At 41.5% G+C, this 19,704-nt stretch overlaps 1 protein-coding gene across 1 annotated transcript; it reads left to right on the top strand.

Moving 5' to 3' along the window:
- Positions 1–831: 831 nt before the first annotated feature.
- LOC148020421 (uncharacterized) lies at positions 832–16,720 on the top strand. Its single transcript, XM_087700723.1, has 2 exons — positions 832–1,950; positions 13,204–16,720. Exon 2 carries the CDS (start codon positions 14,345–14,347, stop codon positions 16,706–16,708), a length of 2,364 nt encoding a protein of 787 aa, XP_087556849.1. The 5' UTR covers positions 832–1,950; positions 13,204–14,344; the 3' UTR covers positions 16,709–16,720.
- Positions 16,721–19,704: the final 2,984 nt, after the last annotated feature.

The raw sequence follows: 19,704 nt of genomic DNA, 5'->3' as shown, positions 1-19,704 counted from the left end.
TATAGACACCTTCACTGGCTCAACCAATGTGAGCATCTTCAAACCATTCATGACTTTCATAAACTTATATATAGGAGCATCAAACCTACATGCTCTTTTTAGCATTCATCTTGAAGGGTGCTTTTCATATGCTTCTTCCCTTGAGAAGCCTCCCAAGTGCCAAGTATGTGAAATCCTTGCTTCCACTTCACATGCTCCTCAACTGACATGCTCCATCTTGGACTGTAGCTAGCCCAACAACACTTGCCATTCCAATGACAGCAAGCATATACACCTTCAAGTGCTCCTTGCTCAATGGCAAGAGCCAATAGGACAAAAATGTCCACAAAAAACAACCTTTCTCTTATTTGAGCATTCTTCCATGCTAAAAAATAGTAATTGAAGAGGTAAAATGACCAAATACCTTTGATTTTTATCAACATCTTCTTTAATAATGATAGCACCACTCAGTTATTGTGAAAAACTCCATTTTCGGCTTCCATAATACAAAGCTCCTTCATTTGATGTTGATGACCTCTTTGTAATCCTAAATTATTTAGCTTCCTCATTTGCAATCATAATAATAATGAGTGTGCAAGATTTTTAAGAAAGGAATGGCTAAGACATACTAAGGGCATACAATGATATAGGCTACATGTTGAAGAGTCAAGCTCATGGTCTTTGGTCAGTTGTCTATCTTAGTTGAATAAGGTTAAGTCATATTGACTTAACCATGGTCAGATCTAGTTTACTTATTGGTTTGCATGAGTGTGTATAGTACAACAGTTGATTTGAATGTGTGATGATAATGGATTGAACAGGGCGTACGTCTGCTACCCTTATGGTCTAAGCTTTTGTCCATCTCTCTCTCTTTGATTTGTCACATGGTTTCAGAGTAGCTAGCAGCCCCGAAAGAAGAAGCCATAGGCGAGCCAGCCAAGACCTTCAACCCAGAGATGGGTACCACACTATTATTAACCCTCTTCCGGTCCTGCAAATTTGCAGTGGGGCCGTAGCTTGAACGGAAGCGCCAAGTAGTAGGAATGCAGAGCCAAGTTGGGCCATGGCAGACACCATCTTTTTTGTCTTCTGTCTGATGGAGAGATGCTCCAATGAATGAAAAATGATTACAAGGAGAGGCAACACATAAGCTACCTTCAAGCAAAGGGATTGGCCGTCCTGTGCAAAGGATATGGTGATTCGAGGATCTGTCCATGAGTCTTCAGCCGACCACATGGCTGTGCGAGTAATCCAAATTGAGAGGAGTATACGTTACGGTGCAACAATCGACTGAAGACGTGTTGACTGACGCAGAGTCGACGAGATAGTTGCTGAAGAGCCTGCAGGTTTCTAGATGCTGCTGCCAAATGAAGGCATGCAAAAGTCTCTACGTTCAGAAGGGATGATGATGATGATGCCATTGTACAAACGGACTTGTCTCAATATATTGTCAATGTTTAGGATCAGCGGAGTATAATTACATCTACTGCTACTAGTCACTGCCATGGCTTGGTGTATGCAGAGAGCTTCGATATCTTTCTTATCTGGAAAGGCATGGCTGGACGTATCCTAGTATTGGAGAGTTCCAGCACTATGATAAGTATCTTCAGAAGAATCTTAGGAAAGCTATTGAAGATCGTGGGCATCCAACATGGGGCAAGGGCCCAATTAACTTTGGGCATTACAATTCCAAACCTCAAGACACATAATTCTTTCGTGATGGAGGTGATTGGGATAGTTACTATGGAAGGTTTTCTTGAAATGGTATGCACGTCAGCTAATAGACCATGGTGATAGAGTGCTTTCATTAGCAAAATTTGGCAATTGAAGAAACAAAGAAAATGTTGATCAAATAGTAGCATTAGCTGCACTTGCAATCTTGGGCCACAAATCTGCAGTAGGCTTGGACAGTAGGACACAAGTCTATTTTTAAGAAGACAACTTCCTCATCCTCTCTCCAGTGATTCATCTGTGAGTTACTCTCTTCTCTGGTTCTATATTCAGTATTAAGTAAAGCAAGAATAACACTGAAGTCGTGAATAGCATAGCATCTTTGAAAGGTGCTTTGCTCTCTTGATCAAGAGTAGCTTCTTGGTGATTCATAAATAGGCAGCCTGTTTATGGGTAGAAAATACAAGAATAATGCATAGACAGTGTCCTCCTTGCAAGCTACAAAAAGAGAGGCAATAACCTTTTTGCCAAGATTTGCAGTCATCATATCAGATTGGAATATAAAGTTGTTGGAGGCATTGTAACTGCGGTTGAATGGGAACAAAAGACATGTACTGACTGAGAACGCAATAGTGTTATTGCTGCAATTTTACAGTAAAAACTGGTTGTACTACAGGTCACTAAAGTACATTGTCGCTGGCATTTTGGGAAATTGACTCTCTACATTCAAACTTATTTTGTAAAGCTAAAACCTTGGAATAGAAAACATAGGAGAGAAGGATACTATCACCTAGATAGTAGGTGAGAAGCTGGACTACAACAATTTTGTTCTATGGAAATTCACGATGTCTAATTTCTTAATTAGAAGAGGCTATTGGGACCTAGTCACAGGTCTTGAAGATGAGCCTAAGCTACTAGAGGATAGACCTCCAACACAATATCAATTAAACACACATAAGATATGGTTGGAAAAGGCTAGCAAGGTCTTGCATTGGTTGCCCCCCTTATGTGTGTCAGACACAAAAGCTATGCAAATTGCAAACTGTACTTCACCAAAAGCTGCTTGGGACTTATTGATGAAGAATGTCGGGCATGTCACTCATGCGAGAAAGACACAACTAAACCAAAAATTCAGCCACATATCCAAGAATGGAAGGTCTATTGAAGACTATGTGAGTGAGATTAGAACCATTGCAGAAAAACTAGGCTCAATTGGAGATGAAGTTAAGGATGATGATTTGGTGGCCACTACCCTCCATAGTCTTGGAGAGGAGTATAAGCAGTTTGACACTTCCATATCAGTACGTCAGGAGTAGCTTGAACTTGTGGCACTTCTTTTGCATGAAGAAGTGAAACTTGGACTCAATACAAGTTTTAGTGGGTCTAAAAATAACAAGGACAATGTCTTCTACTCAAATGAAAGGGGTAGATAATGGGACCTAAAATGGGCAAGCACTGGCAATGGCACTAGCCGGACCTCATACACAACACAGACAACCCCACCACACACATGGCCTTGTTGGAAAAAAGTCCAATGGCACCTTCCCCAAAACCCCTCAGAGGGGGTATCCCACACAAATTGGCAATAAGTGCCACGTATCACACACATAAGGAAAGCACCTCTGGCTAATTGCCATGGCTTCACTGCGACTCTCCTACACCTCAAGGATTAGCCCCAAGATGTGTCGCATTTATATATAAACACATTCGCACAAGACTCCTCTCTTTGTCAGCAAGATCCAGGAGATACCATTGTTTTCCTCACTAATAATTTCCCCCAAGAAACAAACGGCTAACCTATGACAAGGGGAATCTCACCCTCTCAAGCATGGGTCAACTATAATTCAAATAATTGCTATGCATTTCCAGGAGTTGATACCACATGTATGATCAATGCAATAGTGAATGTCTTATTGTGCACAAATAGTTAGGGTTCGAGATCAGCCTATGTGCTAGTGCGAAAACATTATTTCCATGAATTCCAACTAATACGCATATGCTTCATTGCAAGAATCTAGTAGCAAGGCAAGCCTTGTGCTACTAGATCTCTTATTTCCAAATAGACCGATTCCTAAATGCTATGCATTTAAAAAAAAATCCAAATTTATATTATTTCAGCCCTCAAACTGTTGCACAAAATCCTACTCCCCCTCATCGTTTAAATTTTGCTTCATTGCATAGGTGTATAGAGGTTGTTTTGTTATGGTTTAGCGCATCAAAAGTAATAAATCACACATTGAGACAAAAATAAAGGCAAATTGAGGCCAAACCTCATGCTTTGCCCCTCCATACATCCACAACCACTTATTATATTTTTTCATATTTTTCTAAGGCATATTCCTATTTTCCTCTCATTTTCCCCTATTTTTCTCTATTTTTCCAATAAAAATTATGATGTATTTTCAAAGCTATGGCTCTTGATTCTTAGAACAATAGATATACAGATTTTATTGTCATTTTATCCCATGTGTATTGATTTATCCCACCCGAAAACACCAAAACCCCATTTTTATCATAAAAACCGTGTTTTACAAGTTTCTAAAAATTATTTCCAGCATTTTGACTTTATGTTTTCTGATTTTTTTCATCATAGAACCATGGAAAAAATATTAAAAAACATTCCTACCAATTTTCACTCCATAAGAAGAACATTGACTTAATCAATTGTAAAAAACAAGCAATTTTTCTTTTGTAAAAATGAATTACCGAGTTTTTCCTTCTTTGCGGGACTACAGATTAGAATTTGATGCGGGACTACAGATCAACCCTTATTCAATGCTCATCCCACCTCCGAATAACAAACTCTAGCCCTCCACCAATCTGGGAGTGAGATCTGGTACCATGCCGGACAAGCGGTCTTCAATAGATCTTCAATTTCCTTCATGGGCATGAACTGCCTCTTAAGGGGAGAGAGAGGGAGGAGAGAGAAAGACTGAATTTTGATCACACCATCTGGGCAACCATTCCACGCGCAGAGATAGGCGATGAAGAGTGAAGATAGGATGTAGATCAGCCATTAAATTTGTTGGGGGGGTTGTTTTGAACCACCATAGTCCCCCTCTCCATAAATCGTGGGATGATGGCGCCTCCATCTCTGTTGTCGCAAACAAAAAAAGCCCCCCTTCCCCCCTCCCCCCCCCCCCATGAATTTGTTTTTAGTTGGGGTTCCCAAAGGGAGCCCCCAAAAGGCATAACCTTTGGGCTCTCTAATGTCTATTCCCACTTACCCTTTTGGGTCTTGGCCTCCCGGGCACTCCCTCTTCCTTGTCTGGTATCTGATTCACAATCTAAAAAATCATGGGCATCTTTCTTGAAGTGCCGCACTGCCGGGCATCCCTTAGATCTTTCTGAGTATTACAAATATACACCCAATCATTCAAAGCTAATTATATATGCTACAATGAATGATCAATCTCATCTTCAATGAGATCGGCCCTTGCTAGACTATCTACCTCTAGGTCTATGTTACCAATAGGCAATGAAATAAATAAGTATATCCCACTGTCAGATGTATTGTTATGCTCAATTTCTTCATCATCATCTGCAACCATATTGTTATCCTCTTCTGCGCTTCCTTAAACATCCTTGTGGGGATCATCTTGCATTGCATCATGTATTTCATCGATCATGGCATCATCATGTGCATCATCATTGATTGTTGGATTGTCATCAACTATCTCTATGTTGGTAGCATTGCCATGTATTGGTTTTGAACGATTAGATATGGGGATGACGTGCCACTATCGGTTATTATTCACCATTGGGTGATACACAACCTGCATTTAAAAAACAAAAAGTAAGCAACTTAGATATTTATTTTATTTTGAGAATATATTAAGAAGTAATATATATAAAAATAAATAGCTTCTAATATACCTGCTCGCATTGTTGAGGTAGTACGAATATGTCATTCTTGCCTTGGTGAAATTTTGTAGAGTCAATCACTACAAAACCACTTGGATGACGTCTAATTGTGCAATGCTCTCAGCCGTTGTTACTACTTCTTTAAACCACTTCACATCTAGTACATATATAAAAAATCGCCTAAAGTCAAGCTTCAAAATATCTTGGATCAAGCCATAATAACCTTCCATGGTGCCATTGGTATCCTAGAAGTTTGCAAGGATACCACAATCCTGGGTATTTCTGTTATCATCTATACGTTGAGTTTGAAAATGTTTGCCTTCACACCAAATAGCATTGAACAATGTGCACTAGTAGTACATTGTTGAGATCATATTAATGATTTAGTTAAAGATGAAACATGTGAAATTATTATATCATATATAACTAAAGATAATTTAATTATAAGTATGTCTCACCTTTGATAAGCAACCTCGTGCGTATTCCCACTCCTCTTGCGATATATCCATCGCCTCCTCTTTTTCCATCTTCTCCATTTCTTCATGTAGCCGATCTATATCAATATGACATGGAAGCACACTTAGATATTCTGGATATGGGACATTACGTCCATGTCTAGCATGAAGTGCTTGCCTTTCGCTTACTCTTCTTGCCCTTGCTTCTTTACATAGTGTCACCCATTTACTCATTACTTTGCTGTTAAGCACACAAAATACATTTAACTTACGAAGTTCCTCTTTCATTAGCACTTTGCTCCTTCCTTTTCCTTGAGGTATTATAGAGGTCATCCTCAAATATTCATCATCTTTCCATTGTCGTGGTAAAGAGGGGTCCACTTTAGTAAGATATTCAAAGATTTGTACAAGGGATGATTGCACTAACCAACCCTCAGCCATGCTTCCCTCATGCCGTGCATTTTGCCTTATAAAATCTTTTAGAGTTTTCATAAAGCGCTCTAGAAAAAACATCCACCTTGCATGAACTACCCCACAAATTGCGATCTCATCAATCAGATGTACGAGTAAGTGTACTTGAGTAGTCAAAATGGAGCAAGGAAAAGTTTCCTCCACCAAACAAACCACCTCAATGGACAATACTCAAGCCTCTTGCAATTTATTTGGATCGATTTCCTTCAAACTCACAAATCTACTAACATGCAATTGATAATGATGATTAGTTTTGTCCATAAATTCAAGCGAGTTTACTATGTGATGTACGTAATATGTAAACTAAAAAATAAGTATAAAGTATACATAGCTCGCGAGCTCACCCATCTTGTGAATGATATCACACACATCTTTCGAAACACAATGGGATATGCTAGTAGGAAGGATGAATTGTATGTAAATATTCATACATTGTTAATTAGTCTACATAGTTACTCCACTAATTAATATATTTATGGCTATGAAAATCGTTACCTGAATCATTTTGTGCCAATCGTGAGACTTTAAACCGGATAGTTGCTCCACACCTCTTTTTTTTTTTTTAAATGAAGGCTCCCTTGAGGCATCTCATATATCCTGTGGGAGTTCGAAAGCTACATATCTGTTGCTTCACCATCTTTTCTTCGGTCTTCAACAACATCCAAGGTGCATGCGGTAACTCGATCTTTCCTCTGGGTCCGATGCGTGGCCAAGCTTGTCTCATACGTCCAATGCTACGTAAATCCTCCCTTACATTGATAGAATCACGAGCCCCAATTAAGTGATCCCATAATGTAGAGGCAACATTCTTGAATATATGCATGGGGTCCAACAGGTGATTGATCTTGAGTTCAGTCCAATATGGGAGACGAAATAATATAGAGAATCTAAGGCACAAACAATATATTATTTCTTGTTCTCATAATGGAGTGTACTTTAAAGACAAACAAAAGAAGTAAACTAGTTACCGACTCATGCCGAGTGGAGAATGATCGTTGGCGTGTGCCCAAGTGTCCTTCCAATCTTGAATGGTCAGAGATTGTGGAGTTCTTCCATTAGTGGGGGGGTGCATATTTGGGGTGGTCAATAGGAAGAAAATGATGATGATTGTCATCGATAACCTTCTTCAAGTGTGTCGGTCTAGAAGAAACCAGAGAGGGACCGCAATTTGGACATGCATGATATCCTGATGTAGTTAAACCTATAAAAAAAGTGGGTTAATGATGACATATATTTGATTAAGGGTAAGAATGAATAAAATAGAGTATGCAACTACCTAAACACTCTCCATAGCCTGGAAAGTCATGCATGGTCCACAACAACATGCCCTTTAAAGTGAAATCTCTAGAGGACAATGATGCACTCACATCTTACACCTCAAGACCTCTCCATAGCATTTCTAGCTCCTTGATCAAAGGCTCTAAGTAAACTTCCATGTTTTTTACTTTGTGTTTTCCAGGAATCAAAAGGGACAACATTACATGTCCTTTTTTTATTGCCATGGACGGAGGGATATTATAGTTCACCAATACCACTGGCCATACGCTATATGAGGTGCTTTTGATGCCAAATGGATTTATTCCATCTAATCCTAGACCAAATATCAAATTTCTGGGCTCTTCTTTGAAAGTAGGCCACAAATTGTCTACGTGTTGCCAAGCTGGTGTGTCTGAAGGAATTCTCCACTTTCCATCACTTGAATGGTGACTAGCATGCCATGACATGAGTCTCGCAATAGATTCATACTTAAACATAAGTTGAATACGTGGAATAATAGGAAAATATCGCAAAACCTTATGAGGCATATCCATTGATTTCATCTTCTGGTTGTATCTTGGTTCACCACAAATAGGACATTGTCGTACAGATGCATGATCCCCATGAAACAAGATGCAATCATTATATATGCATGGATTTTAACGTAATCGAGACCTCCAAGAGATGTCAAGAAACGCCTTGCTTGCTCCCTTCTAGTTGGTAATTTATTTCCATTTGGAAGCATTTGTGACAATAACCTGCATATATTGTGCAAACAAAGTTAACAAACCGCAAATATTATCTAGAAGCGTTTATGAATTAATATCAAATGATACATACTTCAATAATGCATTCAAGCTAGCATTACTCCATCCATAAATAGTTTGTAAGTTCAGTATCTCGAGAGATGCACGTAGAACGGAGTAGGTGCAACCTTCGTACAATGGAGTTTTTGACGCTATGTGTAGCGGGTCATCTGTTTCTCTAGTGGCGCCCTCCCCCCAACCTCATGGGAAAATAAATCGTGCACCATGTTGTCCAAAATCCCTTCCTCCAAAACTTGATGGGGCATTTGAAGAGGGCTGCTATCGTCATCATCAGTCTCTACTCTTCTTGAGGACTCTGCCTCCTCGCGTCGACGCTTCACAGCCTCTCGATACCCTGGAGGGACCATTTGAGGATGTGGTACCGCATCCTACTCAATTAAAAAAATGAGGTTTTGTTTAATGGTGAAGACGCAACATAGACTAATAACATTTGTGCAAATAAAGTAATAAAAATTACTGGGTCTTTTTATTGGTCCCAATCTCTGTACATGCTGAGGTGTGACATTGTGATTCGACGTGCTCGAAAAAACATCCTCGACAGCGATCACATATACATTTGATTTTCCGTCGTAGCCAAGTGTCTCGATTGTGAAGACGCAATGTCTCATCCTCACTGGAGGATGTAATGTTTGTTGACTCAGCATGTCCCATACTAGTAGAAGATGACGACATAATTACACCTGAATCATAAGGACATATAAAAGAGAACGAGGCCATTGAATCATTAAGGAAAAAATTGGAAACCGCTCATAGGGCCCTGAGACTAGTATTGGGGTAAAAGGCCTCTGGGCTTGCCTGTGTACACTGTGACTGCCCATTCTTTATTCATATATAATATGATAGTGCAATAAGGCTGTCAGTTCAGTTGGACATCACCTACATTGTGTGTGCTCTTCTCTCCCACATCTTCCTCTTCTCCTTCTCCATTGCCATTGCATACCCCTTCAACTAGTATCAGAGTTTTGGATCAGAGCTTGATTGTGGAGCTTGGCCCGGCATTACTTCCCGGCATTACTTCAGCATGGATTGAATACATAGAGCTTGGGGCTTCAATGCCAGCCATGGCTTCTTCCCCCCGAGGTAAGATTTCATCTTTAGCCTCTCCCCGACCCTCATAGGCTCTTTGTAGGTGTTCCTTGGCTTCATTGGGTACCTTGTATGCCCCCATTTTCCCCCTTATCCTGAGCATAACCAGCAAACCCCATAGTAGCAGCTCACTTTTTTGCGTCTCTTTCAAAATTTGGCTCAAAAATCCCATTTTTTCTCATATCTCGGGCATCCGAAACTCGATTTAGGCAAGGTAAGAGTCTAAATTGGGGTTTTGGCATGCTCCGGATGCAATGGTGATGCTAGATCTGCCAAATTCTGATCACAATTTTTTTTGTAATAGATCTGATTTGATTTATAGTAAGACAATGCCATGGTCTTAGCTTATGTGATGCTGCCGAGGCTTGGTATTTGATGCCCAAATGCTTTGGGGATGTTTGCTCAATGTTTTGAGATGCTTTGGGACTTGGTTTGAGCTTCCATAGCTCGATTTATGCAAGGATTTACTGCTGTACATTGTTTAGACAACAGGGTTTTATCAGGGACCACTTATGCATAATGCTCTTTGTTGACATTCGGGTGTCCTGTTGGATGTATTGATGCTTGGTCATCATGGTTTATGCTTGGATATGCTATTTGAGAGCTATTGAGCCTTGATTTGGATACACACACTTTTTTGTTGGTTGGGATTTATGCTACCTTGGTTGACTGGTTATTTTACCTCCAGTTTGGTTATGCCTATGGTCTACGGGTGCTCCCAACTACTCGGGATGATATGCTGATGTGTTTGCATGATGCCACTTTGATGTTTATTCTCCCGAATGCTTCTTGAGAAAAGACTAGGCCTCAATTCTTGGTTCACTGTCATTTTCTTTGCAGGTGGCATTTCACTTGACAAGGTTTATGCCTCGTGCTACCCATTATGGGAATGATGTCTCATGTGGATGCTTTTGGGTTTGACTACAGTATGGTAGATATTTGGGCTTGAATCGACTTGCATTTGAGAATTTTGTGGAGCATTTTGCATTTGGTTAGCTTATCACTTATGTAGCTTGGATGCTATTTGGCCCTTAATGCCCCGATTATGGATCTTGGATTTACTTGGATGCAGATTCATATTTTGAGCTGTGCTTGCTTCATTGTCTTGGCAGTTGGTTATTCAGATTTCATTTCTCATTGATGCTTGGTTCTTTGTGGGTTACTCCTTGATCACTAGACTTCTTGACAATGCTTGGGTTTAGTAGTTATGGCTTTGTTGCTTCCGTGTTGCCTAGCTTCTATGCTAGTTGGGTTACTTTTGCCCATACAAATCAGAGAGCAGTTGCTCTTGATGCTTACCCGACCCGGTGTCGTGTTGCTGCGCATCCAAGTCGTGAACACCTCCATTTTTGTTGTGCATCTGTGTTATCTTATTGCGCGTGATTCAATAAAAATATGCAAAACTGATGCCAAAGAATATTATTAAGCTGTCAATTTCAATGATGAATTCTAAGTAAAGCGCTGGACAAACTTCAAATCCCCAAAACAAACAAGATGTGCTTTGGTGATGGAGACCCGCAAAAACATGGAACATCGAAGTTGATATTGAAGATGGAGATGATGGTGAAATTATGTAGTTTGTCTAAGGATTTTTGGAACTTAAGCAAATCTTACATCCCCAAACGACCATGACATGAATGATGAGAAGTACGTGTATCACCTTGCTAATAGGAATAACTGAATTTGTTGGGCTTTTTGCCTATTCTGGGAAAAAGGAGGGGGATATTTTTGAAAAAGGAAGAATGGCGGGCTGTGTGGCGAAAGGAGAGGGAGCAATGCTAAAGGGGAAGAAGAGAGCTCTAAATCGGGGAGACTCCTATTGCTTGGTAGACTTCATCTTCCACAACGGCAAGAAAATTGAAGTGCCGTATGGTATGGTTGTCTGGTCAACAGGATTAGGTACTAGACGAGTGATAGCTGAGTTCATGCAGAAAATTGGACAGAATGATAGGCGAGTCTTAGCAACGGATGAATGGCTTCGTGTGAAAGCGAATCAGCAGTTTTGCAGAAAAGAAGTTTCAGAGAGATGGGATTGAAGTGAAAACAGGGTGCCGAGTCCTAGTAGTTGAAAGGATGGATATTTACGAATGGAGCTGCTGGTTTTGTCAGAGGTGGCGATGATCAGAGGCACCACTCACAGCAAAAGTGAAGCACTGAGTTTGATGGCCGAGTGGATGATGTCATTAATGTGAGTGGACATTGTATTGGGACTGCGGAAGTTGAATCAGCTCTTGTATCTCATCCAGACTGCTCTGATGCAGCAGTTGTGGGGGTTGAACATGAGGTCAAAGGACAGGCCATCTATGCCTTCGTGACTTTAAGAGAGGGCATTCGATACAGTGAGCAACTCCGTTCAAGTCTCAAGCATGCAGTGCGCACACAGATAGGAGGATTTGCAGCACCTGACAAGATTCACTGGGCACCATCTCTTCCAAAGACAAGAAGTGGAAAAATTATGCGAAGAATACTCCGCAAGATTGCCTCAAAACAACTTGACGAGCTCGGTGATATCAGCACTTTGGCTGAACCTGGAGTCGTTCAAGAACTTATTGATCTCACTGATGTATGAAAAACTGAAACCTGGATGCAGTATTTTGGGGGTTTACAGATCAAATTTAAATTCCTCAGGAGCAGTTCAGACCATTATCCCAGGGGAGGCATACGGTATCAAACACGACTGCATAGATAGTATCCTGACCTCTCATGGCATGTTTCAGGTCAATGATTGATGTCTCTTGGACAATAACCTGTCATGGTATGTGTCAGATCAATGTTTAAAGTACCAGTTTATGCCAACAAATGTGATGCTGAAAGCATCAAGATGAACAACAATGACTCAGCTGTAATCACAGTGGGGTCCATAAAGCTGCACTTTATACACACACCTGGGCTTACCTGGGAAGCACCGTCAAAAATGCTGTCGTTACAGTGCTTGCCTACTTCAATGTCTCACAGAGGCAAGCTACAAAGGACGCTGGAGTCATCTCTGGTCTGAATGTCATGTGGATCATTAACGAGCCTACTGCTGCTGGCTCAGTCTTAGGCAGCACAGAAGATATTGTCGCAAGGGTGAAAGAAATCACAAACAAGAAGCTCGCATACGGATCACTTGATTATGTTGGAGAGAGAGAAAGTCTGTGTGTGTGAGTCTCTGTCGTCACTGGTCGCCATGGCTGATACCCCAAGTTCTACACCCTCACAGAGGTCTCTGAGCATAGCAACTCTAAGAACTGCTGGCTTATCATATTTGGCAAGGTATCTAATGTACTGCATCTTGAGCTGAGGCATCACTACCAAATGTGCATGACATAGTAACCGCATCTTGAGGTGCAGTATTACTGCCAATTGTAGATGATGCTGCTGTTACTTGAGTCAACGCTGATGCTTGATGTAAAGGTGGGCTCCTGGAAGCAAGCTCTTGATGAGACTCAGGGATAGACCCATCTACTGATTCCAGCAACCCTTGCATGCGAGTTTTCTGCATAAAAGCCGAGCTTGAATTTGAGGACGACTGACGTGACAATGTGCGCACAGAAACATTCTGACTGGCCTGCATTTGCTCTTGCTTTGCTTCCTGCTCGAGGCCACCAAAGCCTGGCTCAGTGAGCATCCAGCAGATTCTCAGTGGGAAGAGAGGAGAAATTGGCCTGCAAATCCTGGACCTCGAAGCGAAGCACAGAGCTACTGGACTGTTGCAGAATCGACTAATTGGTTTGGTAGAAAGTGTGAGGTTAGATGAAGGGCTTTGACCGAAGAGCATGCAAGAGACAGCTTTGAAAACTTATTGTTCAGTATTTGCAGATTCAAGGAACTTACAGGAAAAATGACAAAACAGGCCTTTGATGAAGCAATATCAGAGCTTGACACCCTTGGTGAGGAGTCGTATAAAGACAACACGCTAATCATGCGGCTTCTACGGGACAACCTCATGCTTTGGACTTCTGACATGCAGGAGCAGACAGATGAGTGAATGTGTGCCTACAATTAAAGTAGATTTGTAGCCTTGTTACAAGAGCAGATTTCAGTGTCTACAGAAAGGAGGTAGTTGTGATCTTGATATGGACTGCCCAAGAGTAGAATCCAGTGGTTGGCGTGTATGTTTATTCCATTGGAGGTAGAAGAGGCTGAAGTATTTTGCTTTTGTGAGTTGCTGTGTGGTGGTTCTGTATATGCAGCTCAGACAGCCAGGTTTAATAGAGACTGGAGATGGCACTGGCTATGATGCGAAGGCTACATTTTCTGTTCTTTGTATGCCTGGAGGGCTACTGTAGCTGTAGATAACAAACATCAAGGTTGATTGAATGGTGTATTCATCAGTGGATGTTTCCTTTGAACAAGAAAAATTGGTCTTATGCCAATGATAAAACAGGATGAAAAAGATGACATATTCATAGCTGTTTGTTCTGATGATTCTAAGTTTTGACATTACAAAGACAACTGAATCCTTCCTCCACACAGACTTGCTGAATTCTGAATACATGCCTATATGCTAAAGACATAACTGTCTTCAAAAACCTGAATGTAAACAGTTTATGAGATACTTCGGATTATCCTGAACATGAATTTCTTGTAACTCATTTGACAAGCAATATATGATCTTTGACATCAAAAATTTGAGATCTTCTTGTTAGCCTCTTTCCTTGCTCTATCTTGAACCCCGTGTTCTGCAGCTCTCGCACGATCTCTTTGACATTTCTGGTGAACCCGACGTGAAAGTGCTGCGACATCAGCACGATGGGAGACTCGCAAGAAGAGATGACAGATGATAATGTCATGAAGAACCTGTTTCAGTCATTTACCATGTATATGCAGCAGCAAGCTCATGCAAAACGTGACAGTGATGCTATGGATGCTTTGAAAGCTGTCCAACAGGAGATGAAGCAGTTTAATGGCCAGCAAGTGTCAACTTACCTGCATTTGTATGAAGAAAATATGAAGTTTTTTGGGGTTTCTCAAGATGTTTGGAGCCGCTACTTCTTGCGGATCGTGGTTCGAGCTCTTGAAGGTCGAATTGCAGAAATTCAAGAGGCACATGCAAGTTGGGCTGAATTTAAAAAGGCATTAAAAGATGAATATTTCCTGGAGGATACAGGTCTTATGAATCGCAAGAATTTTTTAGCATGGGTTTCTATGCCTAATAAGGGACTTTCTGTTACCGCTCTTCTGCGTGAGTTTGAAAGCCGTTATGATCAGTTGGATGGGACTGAACAGCAAGCTTTGGAGATGCAGAAAGTGGAGTTATTTTTGCAAGCTGCAGATGCTGATTTGCAGGAAAAGTTGGATGATCTTTTGGAAGATCAAGCTACTGATTCAGGTTTAAAGACTGAGTGGAGACATGTCATTGATGCTGTGAATGCTCTTGTCAAGAAGCAGCACAGGAGAGTCAGATTGCATCGAAATACAGGATCAGTTCCTGAAAAATCCTTGGAGACTTCTTCTTCTACCCCTGCTACTTCTTTGCCTAAGCCTACTCCTCCTGTTGTGAATCCACCAGTACCTGCTGCTCCAGTGCCCTTATCTGTAGATGATGTTATTAAAGGCTTGGCGGATTTGACGATTGAAGCAGTCAAAGCTGAAGTTGGTAAGTTAAAGGAGCAACTTATGTCAGTACCTGCTGTAGCACCTGCTCCAGTGACTGCTTTTTCAGCTGGTCAAAGAAAAGGGCGTCGATGTATTTGGTGTGATAGTACAGAGCACCAACATTGCAGAGATTGTGATGCTTTTCAGGAAGCACGTAAGAAGAATGTAGTGTTTTGGGGACAAGATGGGAAGATATGGCTGACAGAGACTGGCGCTCCTCTTGACACGAACTTTGGTAAGGGAGGTATGAAGAAGCTTGTTGATGATATGGCTGCGCGATCAGCTTATGTGAGTGTTAGAGGAGATGCTTCAGCTTTTGGAGTCCAGCTTGAGCAGAAATCTGATGGAGACTCTGCCTTATGGTCTTCTGCCTTGGAGATAGCGAGAAGAGGGAAGGTTCAAACTTCTACTATGACTTGTGTGGGCTCTAGCATCCGAGGAGAAACAGGATGGGATTCTCCTGTTGACAGGTATTCTATTTTTGCTTATATGGCTAAAATGCAGGGTTTAGATGCCATGGTTGAAGAAAAGAGAAGAAGAGATGAGGAGGGTCCTAGCTCCTCCAAAAAGACTAGAGGGGGTGACTATGTTTCACCACCTGTTACAGCTCCACCTATGTCAAATTCTCCAACTCAAACAAGTTCCGATCAACCAATGGGAGACAAGCAGAAGGAAAAGAAGCAACCAAGAAAAGAGCCAGGATTCAAGCTCTTGTCAGACCTTGATATGCAAACGGATATGAGTAAGATTTTTCATGAAAGAATTTTGAATAGTGAAGTTACTTTTACTGTTGGAGAGGCTCTTGGGATTGCTAGAAGAGAAATACAAGATCAGATGCAGGATCTTTTGCGGAGGAAACGACATGCGATGGAAGGACCTGCTTTACAGGGATTGTGGCATGGAGCTCTTGGAGAAGAGCATGATGATGCAGTGACGGTTGAAAATGCTTCTGTTAATTCGCAATTGGAGAAAATAGTGCAGCCTATGCAGTATGAAGATGATGAGAACCCTATTCTCATTCCTCGCAGCCATTTTTCACGAAGTCATTGGGCTAGAGCAACCACTGAGACAGTGGTAAGGATTGGAGAACAACAAATTCCATTGATTGCTTTAGTTGATCATGGTTCTGAGATTAATCTTATTGCTCGAGGTGTTTATGAGAGTGGCAAGTGGCCTATGGATGCAGAGCATGGCTGGCGCATGAGAGCCGCCAATAATACTTCTGGTGATATGTATGCTGCTTGTCTGAGTATCAGAATTTCTATTGGTAATGTTGAAGAGGATTATCATTGCTTTGTTCAGGATTCATGTTCTTATCCGATTATTCTTGGACAGCCATTCATTACAGAAGCAAGAATGGAAACAAAAGTTATGGATGATGGATCAGCTTATGCGCGGATACGCAGTAAAGATGGTATGCGAGCTGTTCAGTTTATGACTGTTGGGGTAAATCATCCGAGAAACAGGGACTCCTTGCGTGAGGCACCACTACCTGCGAAGGAGTTGGATTTTCATTAGGTACCGCTGTCTTGCGAGACGCCAGTGGTACGGAGCGGAGAAAAGAGGAGATCTCGCCTCCTGGTAGCCAGTCTTTCTCCAATAACTTTGTTGGGTTTACTTCAGATAGTTCGGTAAGCTATCAGAAAATTTCAGATTTGCCTAGAGCTGCCAGGCAGTACATTGGTCGTAAGGAGAAAGAGTTAAAGAATGCAGGTATCTTGCAAGCAGAAGAGCATGTGGATGGATTGTATGAAGGGATGTCTTATGCAGATACATTGTTTGAGATGAGAGCAATGCTGAAAACTGATGTATGCAAGGGTTCAAAGATCATACCTGTGCAAACCTTGGATATGTTTCAGGAAATTTCTGGTTTTATGCTGCAAACAGAGTTAGAGGCTGAGAAAACTCAGCAAACTGAATTTATGGCTGATCTTGATCAGCTAATAGAATTGCAGAGGGCTGAATCCATTCAGCCAACAGAGTTGAATGCAGAAAAATTTCTGCATACAGAGTTTCAGGATGCATCTATGCAGTCCATAGAGCCGAGGGCTGAATCCATTCAGCCACCAGAGTTGAATGCAGAAAAATTTCTGCATACAGAGTTTCAGACTGCACCCATGCAGTCTAAAGAGCTAAAGGCTGAAATTTTTCAGCCAACAGAGTTGAAAGATGCTGAAAATTTGCAGAAATTGCAGCAAAGGAAAGAGTGCTTGAATGATGCCAAGGTTGACACAAAATATAAAACAGTTGATAAGAAGGTTAAGCCGGTTGCAGGTCCGCTTCCTTCTGATAGTGATGAGCAGATTGAAAAAGCTATGAAGCAGCCTATGTTGAGGGATCCTGCAAATATTGGACATAAGTTTTCAGGGCTGAAATCTGTCTTTGCTGTTAATGAAGTCATCATAGTTGGGCATATGGTTGGATATTATGGCAGAAAGCCTTCTCCTGCAAAGGTGGATGCCATAAACAGGATTGCAGAGTATTGCTCGACTACTTCAGAGATGCGAAGATTTGTGGGAGCTTATGTAATTTACATGATTTGGATTCCTCATTTTGCTCATATCGCAGATGTTCTCTATCAGCTGTTTCGAAAGGGGCAGAAATTTTATTGGGATGATGAAGATGATGGCGAAACAGGTTTACTAGAATCAGAAGTTGGACTTGACCTGTTTGTGGACTTGAATGATCCTGGATAGTTGGCACATCCGGAGGATGCGCAGGTTTAGAGGGGGTGGATGTCGTGTTGCTGCGCATCCAAGTCGTGAACACCTCCATTTTTGTTGTGCATCTGTGTTATCTTATTGCGCGTGATTCAATAAAAATATGCAAAACTGATGCCAAAGAATATTATTAAGCTGTCAATTTCAATGATGAATTCTAAGTAAAGCGCTGGACAAACTTCAAATCCCCAAAACAAACAAGATGTGCTTTGGTGATGGAGACCCGCAAAAACATGGAACATCGAAGTTGATATTGAAGATGGAGATGATGGTGAAATTATGTAGTTTGTCTAAGGATTTTTGGAACTTAAGCAAATCTTACATCCCCAAACGACCATGACATGAATGATGAGAAGTACGTGTATCACCTTGCTAATAGGAATAACTGAATTTGTTGGGCTTTTTGCCTATTCTGGGAAAAAGGAGGGGGATATTTTTGAAAAAGGAAGAATGGCGGGCTGTGTGGCGAAAGGAGAGGGAGCAATGCTAAAGGGGAAGAAGAGAGCTCTAAATCGGGGAGACTCCTATCGCTTGGTAGACTTCATCTTCCACAACGGCAAGAAAATTGAAGTGCCGTATGGTATGGTTGTCTGGTCAACAGGATTAGGTACTAGACGAGTGATAGCTGAGTTCATGCAGAAAATTGGACAGAATGATAGGCGAGTCTTAGCAACGGATGAATGGCTTCGTGTGAAAGCGAATCAGCAGTTTTGCAGAAAAGAAGTTTCAGAGAGATGGGATTGAAGTGAAAACAGGGTGCCGAGTCCTAGTAGTTGAAAGGATGGATATTTACGAATGGAGCTGCTGGTTCTGTCAGAGGTGGCGATGATCAGAGGCACCACTCACAGCAAAAGTGAAGCACTGAGTTTGATGGCCGAGTGGATGATGTCATTAATGTGAGTGGACATTGTATTGGGACTGCGGAAGTTGAATCAGCTCTTGTATCTCATCCAGACTGCTCTGAAGCAGCAGTTGTGGGGGTTGAACATGAGGTCAAAGGACAGGCCATCTATGCCTTCGTGACTTTAAGAGAGGGCATTCGATACAGTGAGCAACTCCGTTCAAGTCTCAAGCATGCAGTGCGCACATAGATAGGAGGATTTGCAGCACCTGACAAGATTCACTGGGCACCATCTCTTCCAAAGACAAGAAGTGGAAAAATTATGCGAAGAATACTCCGCAAGATTGCCTCAAAACAACTTGACGAGCTCGGTGATATCAGCACTTTGGCTGAACCTGGAGTCGTTCAAGAACTTATTGATCTCACTGATGTATGAAAAACTGAAACCTGGATGCAGTATTTTGGGGGTTTACAGATCAAATTTAAATTCCTCAGGAGCAGTTCAGACCATTATCCCAGGGGAGGCATACGGTATCAAACACGACTGCATAGATAGTATCCTGACCTCTCATGGCATGTTTCAGGTCAATGATTGATGTCTCTTGGACAATAACCTGTCATGGTATGTGTCAGATCAATGTTTAAAGTACCAGTTTATGCCAACAAATGTGATGCTGAAAGCATCAAGATGAACAACAATGACTCAGCTGTAATCACAGTGGGGTCCATAAAGCTGCACTTTATACACACACCTGGGCTTACCTGGGAAGCACCGTCAAAAATGCTGTCGTTACAGTGCTTGCCTACTTCAATGTCTCACAGAGGCAAGCTATAAAGGACGCTGGAGTCATCTCTGGTCTGAATGTCATGTGGATCATTAACGAGCCTACTGCTGCTGGCTCAGTCTTAGGCAGCATAGAAGATATTGTCGCAAGGGTGAAAGAAATCACAAA

The sequence above is a fragment of the Lygodium microphyllum genome, chromosome 19 (assembly GCF_053477565.2).
Source record: "Lygodium microphyllum isolate KBCC chromosome 19, Lygodium_microphyllum_v1.1.10, whole genome shotgun sequence".
In the NCBI taxonomy this organism is placed as follows: Eukaryota; Viridiplantae; Streptophyta; class Polypodiopsida; order Schizaeales; family Lygodiaceae; genus Lygodium; species Lygodium microphyllum.
This window is presented reverse-complemented; position numbering and strand designations above follow the sequence as displayed.

Excerpts from the sequence above, each read along its gene's own strand:
- LOC148020421 (XM_087700723.1), top strand. The coding sequence starts at position 14,345 with ATGGGAGACTCGCAAGAAGAGATGACAGATGATAATGTCATGAAGAAC.